An 18005-nucleotide genomic window follows, 5' to 3' on the forward strand; every position below is an offset into this window, starting at 1 on the left:
CGGGATTCAATCTCACGACCATATACCCAATGTCTTACCAACCAGGCTATCCCAGACCTTGCAGTTATTATAAATCAAAACAGCATTGACTTAAAAAATTGTTTTTAACAGCCAATATGGGTTTTTTATACTAATTTTAGGCTGAAAAGAGTTAATTGAACCTTTTCAGATAATTATTAAATATTTTTTCAGGGTTAAAGTTCATTATGAGGACCTTTCAGTTAATAATTTAATTAAATGTTTTTAATGCTTATAATGAACGGGTTTTTGATAAAAATTGTCTTTTTAATATTTTTTACTATCAATTATTTAGTTGAGAACTTATCAAAATATAAAAAGTTCTATTTTTAGCACATTAGTTAACTACAGCTAAGCGCATTCGAAAACTTAGCACTCATTTAAAAACATTCACTTATTCAAAGATTCCAAAGTTTAAATTAATTTAAAATTAATTCAATAAAATTTTTCATTATTTTATTTAAAAATTAAAGAAACATTTTTCATGTTTTCTTTTATTTATAGTATGAGTAAACATCTAATAAAATTACGGGAAACGGAATTAAGCAAGAAGTAAATAAATGTATGACACAATCACATCTCCTTCTTTGAATCTAGAGCATCAGCTAAATGTTTCCTATAGAAATTAGTAGGGGGCTCTGCTATGAATTAAAATCGGAGAAAACTTTGATAATATAACTGCTGTGACGTCAAAGAAAGCATCATTAATTATTATTCGTTAATGCAATTTCTGAGAAAGCAAAAAGCTTATTACAATGCACGAAACATCATTCCACATTTACTTTACATTTTAAATCTTAAGGGAAGGCTATCATAAGTATTTTCGTTTATGCAGTTTAAAAATTTATGGAACTTACCAACATAGATTTCAAAATTGATAATTTTCTGGTAAATTATAAATAATATTTCCAACTTATAAAATTGTATTTATAATTTCTTTCTGTTTAAAAACGAAATCGAATTAATCTTTATACTTTAACTGTTCACCATTCTTCTTCAAACTCAGCGTTTATTGAAGGTACGTGTTAAACAAATATTTCATTCTGTACAGATGTATAAATATAATTTGGATGATTAATAATTTCCTAGCAGATACAAAAATTATCAATTAAGTCTTATAATCATTTATCCATCCTACAAGTCTGTAAGTTTTCATCAAAAAAAAAAAAGGTTTTGTTTTAAATTTCCTATCTAATATTTATTTTATTATTATTCTTTTCTAAAACTTTTTCTTATGATTCATTAATTTTGATATTTATTTATTTAAATACTGTTATCTTATTTTTCACCTGTAAATATATCGAGGCACTATTAGACTAACTAAAACACTATAAGCATGGATAATGCATGGGTGTCTTTACGATTTACTGTAAGGAGTGATTTATTACGGATCAAGCCAATTTTTCATGGTTATTGTGCTTCTTTACTTTAAATCTATTTTAAAGCCAAACATAACATTTTTAAAATTGTAGCCACCAATGAAAATATGTATTTTTTTTATACTTTTTCTTTACTTTTAGCTGAGTCACCTTGGATTTTATTTTGTGAACAATGTCTTACGAAATTTAATCACAGCGGGTTTTTTTTAGTATATCAATCAAAGTCATTGAATTTTTTTCTTACTTCCCATGGATTAATGTTAATAAGAATATGAGCTAGATGATAAGTTAGAGAGTATTATAACTTAAAACATGGAGAATAAATTAGAGAGAGAAAATTGGCATGTTCATATCTAAGCAATATTTAATTTCGTAACCACAATCCTGAGACAAATAAACTTAAAAAGTCAACCCCATCATTTTACAATTCCTAAAAAAATAAACCTATTTAATTTTTATAGAAAACTTCAAAAATTACAAAGGTGTTTTGAAACTAGTCGTTTTTTGATTTGATACGAATTGATTATTGCTGTCTTTAATCTACTCACCAGAGACAAAAATCCTAGGGTAAAAATTTTTGTTAAAATTTCGAAATTTTAAGAGTATACTAATATAAATAATAGAGTATATATTATAAATACTAGGAATCGTAACTACAATTAATTGCAATTTTTTAGATATAATTTTCATAATCTTTGTGCGAATGCAGTTTAAAAATATATATATTATAATAATAAATAGGCGTTTTATCGTTTCGTGAGGCCATAGAAATATCGCCAACGACTGCAGTCATGCTTACTTGTGTTAAGAGGTACTATTAATATTTCAGTAATAAGTTGCAGGTACTTGGGGCACCAAATGCACCGGAATACTCCATACATATAAAAAATTCCATCAATTAGGAAAATTGGCTCAAATTTCATCAAATTGTTTAATATTGTAACCAGTGCTTGTATCTAAATTGAGAATAAGACAAAAAGTAATTATTTTTTTTAAATTTTTGAATTAATTTCTTATATGACTTATTTGATTTAAAAAGATTTATGTCACAGTTTACATGCAAAAGAAAGAAAGAAGAAAGAAAAGACATATAAAAGTACTTCAATTCATTATATTTTTACAACAAGAAAAAAAAAGTTTTGGTTATATTCTTAAGCACAAAAATTATAGGTATTGTGGTTATAGGTTTTAGTGCCCAAGTTATAGTCCACAAGAATTAACTTGCTGCTGCATTAATGACGAATCTTGAAGATTCTTCGCCAAGCTTCGTCGCCAACGCATATGTACTGTGCACAAAGTAAAAAAAACGGAACATACTGAATAACTTTTCACCTAATGATCGGATTTTCGCGTATTGAAACTCGATCTCATTGGTTCGAGGGCCTCACCTTAAAAATGCTGATTAATTAATACAGACGATAATTTAAGTTACGAAATCAGACACAAAAACATACTTTCTCTGGATGCACTTAACTTTTTTTCCACTGATTTGGATTTCTGCCCCCAAAATAATGGGGAGGAGGAGCCGCTATCTGGAAAATATGGTAACATTACTCACACTGATAATGTTACCTACCTGTTGGTCGTATCGAAATTGTTGAGTGTCGTTTGAAACGTTCCTATGTGAGGAGTTAGTGGAAAACTTCCATTTCAGGTGAAAAGGTTTATTTTTTTCTGTTTCCAAAAAGTTTGTATAACTTATTCCAACTTTGAAACAATTTTTACAAATACTTATTATCTTAAAATTTGGCAACCATTTGACAAACATTTCAACGTAATTATCTTATAAATAAGGAAATAGCATTCATATAGTTTTCCATAGATGTACATAGATGAAGCAGAATCCTTTTTCTGTAAGGAGATGGGTCCTGAAGGGCAAATGACCCATCATCCTGGGCAAATCAAAATGATGTATGCAAAGTTTCTAATAGCATAGTGCCTCAACAGAGATATATCTTATTTCGAAAAGTAGAAATATAATTAAGGTAGATCTCAGAAAAAAGGGAGTGTAACACAAACCTAAACTTTAAGATTTGACGACAATTAAGTTCGAAATTTAATTCACGGTTAAAATTTTATAGTAAATGTATGATTCTGTCTAAGGAAATAACATGAATAATGGACAAAGTATTTTGTAAATAATTTTTAAAAAAATGTTGGGGATTTTTTTATATTAAGCGAGTCTATTTGGGACATTTATGATGTTATTTGAGGCTATGCAACAGCTGAAAAAAATTTTTTAATCTGTGTCTTCATACTTGCAAATAAAAAGAGTATATCCTTATCAAGTGGAAGCAATAGATAAATTATTTCATACATTGTGAAAGATTTTTGGAGAAAGACATCCAATGTTTTAAAGCATATCCAATAATGTGAAGTAAACCACACTATTATTTTAACAAATATAGTTCAAAATAAAAACTTCAAACTTTATTTTTCCATCCTTGAAATAAGTCGAGTATTTAAGATTTTCTTATATTTCAGGAAAATATTTTTGCAGCAAAATGCTACTCTTTACACTGGATTGTCCATAGCATTTTAGCGTATGCAGCGCCGATAGTTTTCCTCTTAAATTTATGGTTTAAGGTGATCTGGTGTAAAAAAATTCGATGAAAAAAGTTATTTTTATGTTCGTTCTATTTGAATCGAAATATAAGCAGAAGATATTTCATGCATCTGTCATAAATATCAATTGAATTCAAAATTAGCTGGTGGCAACGTCAACTTTTGAGAAGTTCCGTCAGCAGTTAACAAAAACAACAAGCATAACAGATCTCCATTGATAGCAATGAAACTTTATTACTTTCCATGTTTCGATCAATCCTTAATATTAATGATCTTTGTTTAAATGATCATTTCCAACGAGTAAAAGTACGGACATATCATCACACCAATATGAAACAGCATTCGGGAATCTTTCGGCAAATAATATTCTTGTCATTTATGGGAAATCAATTTCTATCGCCCTCAACCTGGAAGCCGGGAGATATATAATAATTGAAAAGCTCGAGAAACGAGCTCTTCCTTCATAAAGGATGAGAGATAAGTAGTAGATGGAGGCTATATTGGACATTATGCATTCTTTCTGGATCTTTCTGAGACATTAATGACCAAGAAAATTTCCATTTCGCTCTGTTCGATAACTAGTTCGACGACCTGAAATGATTGCCGGGGATTCTATCGCAGCGACGCGAAAATATTCCTTAATGGTATTGGAAAGGTGGTTACCTGCGTTGAAACAGTAACACTTAAAATATAAAAAGCGATTTTTCATTCACTCAATTCATTCTCGTTTTCGAGCGCTTTTTCCTTTTAGGAAATAACGCCTTATTAGTGAATAAAACTCTGTTTTTGTAACTGTTTGTTGCAATTATTCATCTCTGTTTTGTTAAGTTTTGCCCATTTGTAGCCGCCGTTCTCCATGCTTATTATTGAAATGGCGAAATTTCCCAACATGGTAATAGGCACTATTTTTTGAAAAATAAAAACAATCATGATGCATTTTCTTTATGTTTGAAAAGGTTCGTCAATGTTACATTATTTATACTCATAAAAGCCTTGCATTATTTGTATTTTATTCCATTTTTTCCGTTTTAAATAACGCCATTGATAACTGTGCAACGACATCAAAGAGTGCCATAACAACTCTTGGCTCCACTTCGAATTTAATAAAAAAAATCTTCCTGTTAGGAGTTAGTAGTAACTTTTTTAACAGTTTTCCAACATAGAGATGAAACCGATATGGTTTTTTTTTTTTTTTTTTTTTTTTGCAATTTTCTCCGTCTTAACCTGTTTTGCGACCTCATGTTCAAGTTAAGCTTTCTCCCGTACTTAATTACCCTCTTGAATTTATTGGTCAAATTTTCATAATTAGAATATAAACAAAATGTTTTATTCTAAAAATTAATATAGATGGATAGCGAAAAGAAGAAGAATTATATCGAAGGCTGCGATGAGATAGACGAAATTGAAAGCAAACCCAAGGACCTTGATTCGAAATCTCTTCGGCCTTCTAGTTCTTCCAAATCACAAATTGGCGACGATGCAGAAAAAACCTTTGATGTGGATGAATTTATTGAAAGCGCTTGCGGTTTGAGATCAGATCCGATGCCACTATTGATGGCAGAACAGCCAAACTCTTCAGAAAGGGACAGCGTTACAGGTAAACATTCAATAACGTGATCTTATGCTGTAGCAAATATGTAGGTAAAGATTGCATACATTTGTACATTAGGTAAATAGTGAATAATACAAAAGATTTATAAGTAAAAATTTGGGTAAATGGCATCATGTGCGACTGTGCAATTATAGATAAAAATTGTTTTCTGTAATAAATTAATAAATACTGATTGTATTCTGAAACAAATGTCTTGGTAAAGGTCCTGTTCGACAATACTATGATATTACCTAATAGAAACTTCATAAACTTCATAAATATGCAAAATTGAAGTGACAATCACATGTTTCAAGCTGTCCGATCCGGCTGAAGTTTCCTCCTGAGTATGTGACGCCCCTGGCTGAAAACAGACTTAGACAAAATATACTTAGTTTTCATTATCATTCAGTATTTTTTTGTGAAAAAGACGGTTAAGAATTTTAAAGAAATAAGATACAAAGAGAATTTCACAAATCTTGAAACTAGCAGTTAATTTCTTTAACGCAGTGGTGTACAGAACCTATTTGGTCAATAAGTGTTGCCATTTTGCCGTGCTTTGAATAATAACTGCATTGACTTTTTAGAATCGAAACTCTTTATATACGGTAATAAGAAAACTTTTTTTTTCTTTGGATAGTGCACGACTAGGGTCTCTTTATATTACATTTTAAATCTTACGGCATGGAGGTTTGCATAACAGGTATCAAGGATACAAAAGAAAACGCAGGAAACGAGCCAAGTATTTTAGTGACTTTAAATATTATAAAATCAAATTATACAATAATTGCCTGCGTTTTTTGGCTGCTGCTTCTAATACTTCAAAATCTACATTTTTTTTCTTTCTAATTTTTTTCCTTGTAGATTCACCAAACTGCAGACCAGGTGTCAAGAAAACAAGTGTAATGTTGGATGAAAGCGTCATGGCGTCGTGGCTCTCTGAAAGCAGTTCAGATAGCCATTGGAGCATAGATCAAGAAGATAATGATAGACAAAAGCTACGTGCTGAAGATGAAAGGCATTAGCTTATTATAATTATTATTACTTGATAGCTTATTATAATACTATAATTATTATTACATAAATAACTTGATGATAAAGCAAAGTTATCTTAACTTTTAAAAGCTAATTATTTCTTAAAATATATTGTTGTTTAACATTATTTTTGCATATAATAGATACTTTAAACAGATAAGAATAATTTTAAATGCAGGAAAAAGAACATATGTCAAGAATTTCAAAATTTCACGAAATTAAAAAGCCTTGTTAATGACTCGATATGTTATATCTGCGAAAGAAATATTAATTTCTTATTTATTTGGTAAGTTTTGACTCTCAACCAGTCAGAAAATGTTTCTCATATTTCGCAGCTTTCTAACAACGTTTGATGTAGGAACTCTATGATCAACGCAATTCTTCTGGTATTAAGGAATTCAGTTACAATAATCAGGATTCTTATTATTACCAGAACTTTATAAACAATTTAATTTTTTAACGTTCATTCTCATAACGTTTATAATATTATCTTTCTCTGGGCTCTCAGAAAAATCGTTTCCACGTTTAACAATTATATCTGCTCCTTGCTGCAATCTTGTTGGGTGTTGGGGTGTTAAATTGGACCACGTTTTCGTTCAAATAGAACCATAATATTACGTAATCAAGTTTAAGCATGTGACTGGGTGGCGCAGTTGGTTTGTCGTCGGCCTTCTGAGCCCAAGTCTGCAGGTTCGATCCCAGCCTAAACACCGGATTTTCGGGATGCAGAAAATCCTCACCGGCCATGTCGTATGGTTATGCGACATGTAAAAGATCCCTGGAGTGCCTTATTGGCTCTTGGCATTTCCGGCAAAATTAAATTCCTAGTCCACTTTAGCATCCAAATAGTGTCACGGTGCTGCCATCTAGTGTGGCAGAATCTAGACGTCCAAATTAACATGACCAACGGTATCTCACCCATTGTGGTGGTCCTGAAAGAGACGATACCATCTCTGGAGTACGCACTAGGTCTGCTCATCGGCAAGACCGATTGTGCAGCTCATTGGAAATAAGTACAATAGTATAATTCAACGCAGTATTATACACTGCTGGACAATTGCTAAGGACGGATCACAAATTGCAATGTAGCATAGCATTAAGCGAGATATGTGGCCTAGTAGGATAAAATATAGTTGCCACACTGTTCAGACATTAGAATAAAGAATATTCATTGTTCTGGAAAGTACAAAAGCTATGAAACATCTGAAAGAAAAAAAATGTTCATTTGATGCTGCGTACGGAAAAATGGAACAATGCATCGAAATGTCAGCAGGCAACTTGAAGAAAGGTGTCAGTACGGGATATGTCCTCCATGTAGTGTGATGCAACATTCTACACGTCGTATCATACTTTGCACAACATTATCCAGCAGCTGTTGAGGCAATTTATCCCATTCCTCTGTCAGTGCACGGATGAGGGTGTTCTTGTTTGTCGGAGGATAGTTTCGACCAGCAAGTTGCCTCCCCAAAGCATCCCAAACATTTTCAATGGGGTTCAGATCTGGAGAACGTGATGGCCATACGAGGCGTTGAATACCCTCGCTGTCTAGACAATCCTGAACAGCGAGTGTTCGATGACATGTTGCGTTGTCGTCCATAAAAATAAATTTATCACCGACAGCACCACGGAAAAGACGAACATGAGGAAGTAGAACTTCATCAATGTATCGTTGGCCCGTCATAGTCCCATTCTCAACCACATGTAGGCGCGTGCGGCCATTGATCATGATGCCGGCCCAAACCATGACACTGCATGTCGGATATCGGTCCCTTTCCTGGATATTTTCTGGACGATAACCAGTACCACTCTCGCGCCAGATCAGTTGGCGTCTACAATCCGATGACAGACTGAACCTACTCTCATCTGAGAATAGTACGCATGCCCAGTCCTGTTCAGTCCAATTGTGATGCTCACGACACCATTGCAAACGGGCAGTACGGTGCTGTCTGGTCAATGGGACACACACAACAGGTCTGCGGGCGTATAGTCCTCCTCCCCTCAAACGTCTGGCAACAGTTTTTCGGGAGATCTGCTTTCCTGTGGCAGCAAGAAACTGATTTGCCACCTGCTGAGCTGTGGTGCGCCTGTTCCTTTTTGCTGATAGGGCGATGTATCTGTCTTCTGCAGGCGTCGTACTTCTAACACGACCTCCTCCGTGCCGCCTACTACACATTCCAGTAGTTTTGAATGATTTCCACAGCCGTGAAACAACGCTATGAGCGATGTCGAACTCCCTGGCAACATCTGTTATTTTTCGCCCTTCTCCGATCTTTCCAATAATTCGGCCACGCTTAAAATCATCTAAGTGATATCGGGAAGACATGCCGAAAATTTCAAGTTTGTCAACTAAATCTTTCCTGTAAAACTTTGACTTGAAACAACAACTCTCCACACGCGTCAAAACCTTTAAAGCTCTTATCAGCGCTATCACGTGATGAACAGACGTGGAAAAAAAATTTGCATACGCATACCTCTTCTTACTATATCCCGCACGTATTCTAATTTTCCACATTTTGCTTCCTTTAATTTTATGGTTGCTATGGATGATAGTGTTATCCGTCCTTAGCAATTGTCCAGCAGTGTATTAAAATTGCAGCAAATTTAAAGCACGTAATGGTTAATTTCTATCAGTGGCTCTGAACTACATTATGGTCCTAAATTTCTATTAGTACACAATTTGAGAAAAAAAACTACATGTCTAGTTTGAGAAGAAAAAAAACTACATGTGCGTTATTTTAGCGTCCCACTACGATATCTAATTTTAGACACAACTCAGAATATAAGGTAGCTCCCTAATCCTGAATTGAGGCAAAATGGTGCCTCCGCGTCATGGTGGCTTAGAGGATGGAGCACTAGTCTCACCAACCAGGATTGAATCTCAGTAATGGCTGGTAGATACGAATACCGTTCGTATTCGGTTCGCACTGACCACAGTGCTGATGCAAAATTTCCTCAATGGTAGACGAATCATGGGTTAGGTGGCTAACCTTGCCACCAGGCTAACCGTAGGAAGTTTATGTGGTTTTCCTCTCCATGTAACACAAATGCTAGTTAGTTCAATCAAAAAAGTCCTCCACTAAGGCAAAATTTCTCCCGGTACTTGGTCCAGGAGTTCCCTTGTCTTCTGGGTTTGATGTAAAATTACAAGCCTACCAAATTGAACATTGACAGTCGTAAACCCTAAAATGGGTTGGCTGTTCAACGACGGTTATAAAACAAAATAAAATATGTCTCCGATGCGAATATTTTGAGAGAAATTTACTCGTTATATACAATAAAGATCTGTCATAATTTGAACGACAGTAATAAGATTTTGACCTATTTAAATAAGTAATTGTCAAATTTTTTACCATCTACTGCAGCAGTAAAATAGAATTAAACAATATATATATTTCACATTTGGTAATTATTCCATAAGTTCAAAATAAGAAGACGATAAGTAATTGTGTGTGTGAAAAAAGCGATTTACTTTTAAATGTGTAATTCATACATTTTTTTTCCAGTGACATGGAGGAATTTGAAACCAAATCAAGTTCGAATGGAAACACAGAACGTGACATTAATAAAAATCATGACCTGCCTAACCAAAACGTAATAACATATAACCTTATAGACCTTGATGTACGGAGTGAAATCGAAACTACAAATATGAATCACTTCGGAAAAAAATATTCGGATAATTCTGACAAGGTTTTGTGTAGCACAACAAATTGTGTAAATAAAATTTTCAAGGAATCACTGAATTTGTTATCAAACTTAACAGGAAAAATAAATTCTGGATCACCGTTTGGAGAAACTTTAAAAGAGGGAACTGTCTCTCAATCCGACGATAACTTGCCGAATTCGAAATCAAATGTACCAAACAATTACGGGACAGTTTTAAAAGAATCGCGGACTGATATTCGAGAGAACTCAAAAGAGGAACCTGACAATGTGAAAACCAAAATGAAAATTGAATTCGTCATTGAAAGCGATGATGGAAACGTTAACCCTTCTGATAAATTTGGAACTAGGCTCGTGAGAGCCTTTGGCGGCCGGATTATTACTCAACCAGACTTTAATTCGCCTAATTGGATAAAGTACGGTGCAATGCCTAAAGAACTACGTGATGTTGAATATAGGATAAAAAAATCTAAAAGTAAAACTGGAAAGTTAAAAACCAAGATGGAATTGAAAACAATCATTGATAGTAAAGAGGAAATCGCAAATATTAACTCTTCTGATAGTTCTGGAATGGTGCGTCGAGAAATTTTTAATGATATGAAAGTTGCTCGAAATTCAAACACAAATATACCGAGAAGTTATGAAGCAATACTGGATAATACCGTTGAATTCAGAATGAACAACTCAGGAAATGAAGAGGGTACTATTAAATCGCATTGCATACACTGTGCCGATGCTGAGCATGGCTTATCTGAAGTAGTGGTGGTGAAGGATTACGCTAAGAACTTCAACCCGAAAACTTCTACCTGCAGCAATATTAAGAATACTTATGTCCCTGATAATGCTATAGGAGATTCTAAAGTTGAAAGTGCTCCTCAAACAACTTTCATGGCTTACAATGTAACAACGGCAGAAAAGTCTGTCGACCCTTTGAATTTTAAAGGAAAATTGGCGCTGAAAAAAAGTTCTGCAAATTCGGCAGGGGATAAGCTAGACGACATTACGACTAGTCCCAATAAAGATGATATCGAACAAGGTATGAATGAAACTACACCAGTTGGCAATTGCGCCGAAAGCAACCAATCAGAAATCGCTACCAAAGATGAAACTGTAGACAACGTCGAACGCAAAGAAAAAAATCCAACTGAAGATGGAGTTTTTCAGATTGATAACGAACGGGCGGTTGGGAAAGTTGGATATATCGAAAAAGTGTTACTGACTGAGAAGGACATGAATATGAAAAACGAAGAAAACGAAAAATTCATTTGCTTTGGTATAAGAAAATTGGAAGAAAACTTAGAAGATATTCTGTATTCCAAATTTCCGTCAGACGATCTTGAAAACAAGCCAGAAATCAAATCTATTGTTAAAAATCAAGCAACTATGCAAAAAAAGGTTACTTTTAGTGAAGAGTCGCCAAAAGCTGAGGACGACGTAAGTGAAATTCATTCGAATGAATCCGTAGAAGGAGAAAAAGAACAAGAATCTGTCGTCCCACCAGAGACACCTTCTGATCGTAAGTTTTCCTATTTTTTCGTAGAGAATTAAGTTTTTAATAGTTTTTCTAGAAAATAATAACTTTAAGCAAAGTCCTCAAGTTAATTTTATCTTACATTTTAAGCGTTTTGCTTTTGTTTTAGGTAAAATATTTTATGAAATATATTAAAATAATAATAAATTTAAATAATATTTTCAAGTTGAATTAGTGAATTTCTTTTTACTACATTTGCTCCAATTAAAAAATATTCTTTCTCTGACTAAACATACCTTTTTATACGACGAATTTGGATTTCTGTCCTTTAAAATATAGAGGTAGCAGCAATCTGAACATTAAGGTCTCAATTGTTTGGTCAAGAAAGTTATTGGAAGCTTTGACTCCTTAATGTTAATTTTTACGTTTGCGTATTTTGCCAAACATTGAGAACTTCTTTATTCAATCGAAAACTTTTTGCATATATCAATAAAATACGTTTATCCAAAGAAAAATCCATTCAAAAAATTATTTTTATATTGTTTTTTTTATCATTTTATTTAATAAAAGTCTATAAAAAATGTGAACCATGAGGTATGTAAATTGTTACATCAAGTAATTTTAAATGGCAAGACACAAAATTTAAACGAAATTGATCGTATTTCTCTTGAAAAATCAAGTTTTAAAAAAATGCGACTTTTACTAAGACTATAACTTTCGTTACTTTTTGCTAAATGATAACTGAAAAAATCTTGCTCTTCATGTGCGAAAACTGTATACCACGTGATTTGTCTGTCCGTTGAGAAGGCATGAACCCGTCATCATTTTCAATCTATTTACACCGAAGAGTCATTACATTATGACCACACTCCATCTATAACAATGGGCTCGCCCAGGTTTTCATGTTTCCTCGCCCAGGAACAATGTTTTCATGGGACACATTAGGACCCATAATCCCGCTAGTAAAGAACTCTCCTCGAGAGGAGTTCTTTACTAGCTCTGGAAATTTTTATAGTAAAAGAAAAAGTTTCTTATAACATTAAATCACTCTATTAAGATAATAATAATGCAGAATATTGTGTGTTTTTTTTTCCTTTTTTTACAGTTGACACTGCTTTGCGATTCATTACAGAATCATTTCCAGAACATCGTAAGTTCCAATATTTAATTTCATTAAACTGTAAAATTCATTTAGTCATAATATTTAGGAGAATTAAAGGATTAAATAAAATGTGAAACCTAATTGTATTTCACGTAAGATGAACGGGATGCGGTGAGGATAATGAGGCGAGTACTCCAAAAGAAAGATTCAATGTCGGTAAGATGTGAGTAGCACGATGAGTAAGCTGGCCAGTTGTGAGTACGAGCTAATTCTCTCACGTTTCACTATCGCTTTTTAGATGTTTGCCATGAAGCAAAGAGGGTTCATATTAAATGGTTTATACTGTTACGAATTTGTAAATATATGTATAATTTTGTGAATATTCTTTTTTGAAGTAAAATATCTCAGATGAACCCCACAGAAACAGTTTAATAAGAAAATTAGCAAAAAAGTCACGAAATTTTTACGTAATCTGGAGAAAAAATAACGCCTAATGTATATCCTACGGAAAACTCGGTTTGGCAACATTCTTGCCAACATGGCGATTTATCGATACTTGGCAATCAACAAAAAGACGAAAAGATAGTTCTGGAAAATTTTAATTTCGAAAGCGAGAAGACTAATATTCACGGAGTTAAACGAGAATGGTCTAGCATCGTGTTGAAAGTTCCGGGGTGTTGGGTTTTGTCGCCAAGTCTATATAAGAGTATGCCTCGCAGAACAAAGTAGTATAGACTATGTGGATATTAATATGCTTGTGACTTTATTTGTGTTCTAACCTGAGTTAGATCGTTGACTCGTCTGAAATTGTGTAGCGTTTGTTTTGTTATGTACTACACTCTATTTGAGCTGAACTATATTTTCCTGATTATTCTTCAGCATTATTTTCTGGAAGATTCTGCTAATATAAATTCTTGGAGTCTTAAGAACTGTCATATTTATTTCCAATCGAAACAAACCCCTGTATTCGATACAATACCCTGTGCTAAAACAAAACTTTGAACTTTTTTCTTATCATCAGTATGTAAATTGTCCAATTCATACTTCATTAAATACAAATTAATAAAATTCTGTCCATCTTTTTTGAATAAATCTGTAAAATTAAATGTTTCGCCTGAACTTATATAAAATCCCATCCATCATTTTCTACAGAAGCATATAAATGGCGCCAAATTCGATTTTTCGTAAACAAGGGAAAACTATGTATCGAAGACGTCACCAAGAAGACGTTACCAAAGCTTCCAGCGATTTCAGGAATATTCCTTTTCTTAATGCATTTAAAGCCTTGGTACTTCGGAATGTTTGATAAGGTTTTTAACACCAAAATAGCTGACAAGTTGGTTTTGATCAATGAGAGTGCTTTTCTTTTACCTGTAAGTTGTTATTGCGTGTTAAGAAACGTAAAGTTACTAAGCTAATATGTGGAATTTCGGGAAAACGATTCATGGTAAGTAAAAAATAATTACGAATCCGCTATTTTCAGCCAAAAATTTGCAAGAAACGCGTATTTTCATCTAACACGCATTTTTCATGTTGTGCAGCGTAATCTTCGATATCAAATTAACACCTTAAAAAAGTGTTTAGTAATTTGAGAATACGTAGTATTTATTTCTCTTGACTTTCCAGAAGAAGAGGATACATTATCTGATTTGTTGGATCCAGTTTTGATTCCCAAATCGGAGAATCCAGTTGCCACAGAGATTATAGAAGCGCTTGAAGATCAGCCGGTGACCATGGAGTTGAAGGAATCCATACGTAAACGCAGCGTCGCTTCACCTTCAATTCTTGAGGCATCCACCAAAAAAGGTAAGTCAATAAGTAATAAGTAATAAGCCTTTGTTTCACCTTTGTCAATATTCACTCAATCACACATACATACTGTTAATTCTTTTATTCATTCATCAATTTATAATTAATTTAATTCATTCACACACTTGTAATTTATTCATTCCTTAATTCACATTGACATACATTACGCGAAGTGCTTTTGATCTGATTTTGATCAAAATGCTATCACTACGATGGAATCTTAATAATTCAAGGCCTTAATCCTACTAACTATGTAAATTAATTAGTGCAGTTGTTGCTTGAGGTGACGACATGAGACACAAAAACGTTTCGAAATAAATATGCATTTTTATTTTATTTGTTTATTTATTTTGACGGATATGACCCTCAAACTACGGGGGAGGCTAATCGCTATTTACAAAATTTGGTTCTAATAGTTTGGTTAGGAGAGTAGTTTGATGTTTCGAACCTTATTTTAAAAAACGTCCCTTTCTCCATGTTTTGCATTATCATAGAGGCGTTTTTAAATTATTTCTCGAACTATTCGAACGATTTTCATTTAAAGCTACGCAAATTGAAATAATGTAAAAATATGTAGAGTCTTACAATTTTTAAATTTTTTTCTATCGATGCTAGATTAAATCCCCCGACTGGTGTTAGCACCTTCCCGTGGCAGGTCTAGAACCCATCGAACTATACTGACGGTAGCTTAGTTACTGGTAGAATTGAAAGACGTATACCAACACAATTAATAAAACTAAAATAATTCTAATTTATTTATTATTATTATATTTTGTGCTTCCTGGTGGCTTTACAATATTCGATTAAACAAAACATATTTATAATAGTTTATGTAATCAAAATAAAGATTCGTTGAACTCAGTATCATTTGGCATGATGCTATCGCTCGAGGCAAACTCGTTTTATTATTTAAGAGCACTCTTTGTTCTAAAACTGACATTTGCGACTTTGGATTTCTTATTTCGTATTCATTTTTCTTTCAGAAGAATCAACGAACATGCTCGACAATAAATTCTCGATATTTCTTAAATCATTCCGCATATTCCAGAAGAAATCCTAATTTAAAGAGAACAGCTTCTGTACAATTCAACATAAATGAACAGATTTTCCAAAGCCTAAAATAAAAATTATTGTTTTTAAGCGTTGTTTCGTGTTAATTAGACTTTATTAACCGATTTTATTTCTTGACTGAATCACAAAATATTTGGTACTTAGAGAATGTCAATAGATGTTCAAAAACTGGTTTTTACAACTTATTCTTATTCCAACTTATGGCTTATTCTTATTCCGAATTCATTTCTCATTTCAGGAGAATCGAAAGCCAAGTCTAAGAAAATATTTCCGAAATTTTTTAAGTCCTTTCGAATAAAACGAAAGAAACACTAATACCAAAGACCAGCATCTGTACAATTCTGCAAAAAATTAAAGATTTTTAAAATCTAAAAATAAAATACATTTGTTCGAGTTAATTAGTCTTTTATTCTATCTTTTCTTAATTCAGGTACAGAATTTGAAGAAAAAGAGCATAATGCGAGTAGTAGAATATACTTGACTGCTAGTATTCAAGTCTTTTTGTAGAAGATATTTCTCTATAAAAAGAACATGAATGCTTAAATTATTGTTTGGGCAAACGGGTGGCGCAGGAAACGAGATTTAGATTTTATATTCTCGAAATCAGAGAACCCTATTTTTACGGTTATGGAACCCTAAATTATCAAACTTCTTTCGACGGAACTCTTTCTTAATAACTAAAGTAAAGATATTTGTGGTAATATAAACCAATAAAATATTATTTTATTATGAAGTATTTAATTAGAGGAATGGAGCCACATTGGGTCTGGGGATAGAGCCTTCGTCTCACAATATGGTGAACTAGGTTCGAATCCCAGCTGTGGCTGTTTGATACGAATTTTACACCCAGCTCGCTCTTAACACCGTGCTGACGTGAAATATGCTCAGTAGTTGACGGTTCAGGGATTAGAAATCCCTTGCCGTCGGGCTAACCGTGGAGGTTATAATGGTTTGCCTCTCTGTATAACGTCATGCTTTAGTTTCATCAATAAGTCCTACACGAAGGCTAGTTTATTTAAATTCTAGATTCTGGAGTTTCCTAGCCTTTTGGGTTGGTTTCAAAATTACAAGGCTACAAAGCTGAACATTTATAGTCTTAAACTCGGCTTTTTAATCTCCGGTAATAAATTAGAGGAATGTTTTTTTTTCTTCATCGTTTTATCTTTTATAATCTAATAAATTTTTTCTCGTCGTTTTTTCTTTAATTATCTTGAATCAGATTTTATGTCCCACAGTTAAATTCGCTGTCTTTACGCTACCTCTGGTTAAGTTTTCGGTGCATTACATAAGCTGAAAACGAACAAAATAAGCAGAATTATGGGCTTCTTTTAAAGGAAAACTAAAAAAAAACTGCAATGAATGGTTATTAGGGAAATATATTTCTTTATTTGTGCCCTTAGTTACTTTATTTTGATTTTAAGAGTCGGATGAGGAATGAGGCATTTTCTTAAATGCAGATCTTTCTTCATGATTAATCTATCATTATTATAAAAAAGTATTTATTTTTTTTAAAAAAATCTCTATTTTCTATTGGCATTTTGCTTCTACCAATTTACTACTGAAATATTAAATAGATAAAAGATTATTGATTAAATTCATTGCTGTTATTTTAGGGGGGTGGGGCCATTTCCTGAAATACGCATATGGTTTGTTGTAGTAAAAAAATTTAAAATTTTTGAGAAAAAAAAATTTGAATTAATTTTTTTATCCTTTATTTATTTACTTATTTATTAATATTGTTATTTATATTCCTCTAAGAAGTTATACAAAAATTTCTGCTCGTTTCTGGGGAAAAAATTCTTTTGTACTAACAGAAGTGCCGATTGTACTAATCATATTCAAAAGCTCAAGTGAGCTTTCGAACCTGATTTCGATCTGATCTGGTTTGGGTTCATTTGTAAGCAGAAACAATGAGAATATAAGAACAGTCCTGTTAAGAAAAAAATTTCAAAATACTTAAATAGAGATCTATCGACAAAGACTACTCTCTTCTGCCTAGCTTAATAGTACGATATTGCCGCAGCTGAATTGTTATTTCAGTTTCCGTTTTTAATAGTGCTATAAGTTGAGCCACCTCAGCTAGATTTGGCATGTGACATTTTTAGCAGCAATCATTGGTCGATTTTCTAGCGTTGCCATTTGGGGAGTTGTAATGAGGCTTTTTTTTTGTCGCCCTGTAAAGAAATATATATAGAGATATTTAAATTGCATTTACCAATATTTAATGAGAACAAAATCTTTACATAAAATAGCTTTCAGTTTATTTTATGTGGTGCGTAAAATTTTGAATATTAAATGAGATTA

At 32.8% G+C, this 18005-nt stretch overlaps 1 protein-coding gene across 3 annotated transcripts; it reads left to right on the forward strand.

Moving 5' to 3' along the window:
* Window positions 1–864: 864 nt before the first annotated feature.
* On the forward strand, window positions 865–16112 carry LOC107454218 (uncharacterized). 3 transcript variants are annotated; one of them, XM_016071337.4, is made up of 7 exons: window positions 865–1036; window positions 5310–5559; window positions 6415–6568; window positions 10089–11764; window positions 12825–12869; window positions 14448–14627; window positions 15940–16111. In XM_016071337.4, the coding sequence occupies exons 2-7, from the start codon at window positions 5310–5312 to the stop codon at window positions 16014–16016; spliced, it is 2382 nt and encodes a 793-aa protein (XP_015926823.3). In that variant the 5' UTR covers window positions 865–1036; the 3' UTR covers window positions 16017–16111. The 3 variants fall into 3 exon arrangements, with proteins under 3 accessions (XP_015926823.3, XP_015926818.3, XP_071040545.1); XM_016071332.4 differs by lacking the exon at window positions 15940–16111 and adding an exon at window positions 15614–15774 and having other exon boundaries at window positions 874–1036; XM_071184444.2 differs by lacking the exon at window positions 12825–12869 and having other exon boundaries at window positions 874–1036; window positions 15940–16112.
* The last annotated feature ends 1893 nt before the right edge of the window (window positions 16113–18005 follow it).

Source organism: Parasteatoda tepidariorum, chromosome 10 (genome assembly GCF_982258835.1).
Source record: "Parasteatoda tepidariorum strain Cologne lab strain chromosome 10, Ptep-v5.0, whole genome shotgun sequence".
Lineage (NCBI taxonomy): Eukaryota > Metazoa > Arthropoda > Arachnida > Araneae > Theridiidae > Parasteatoda > Parasteatoda tepidariorum.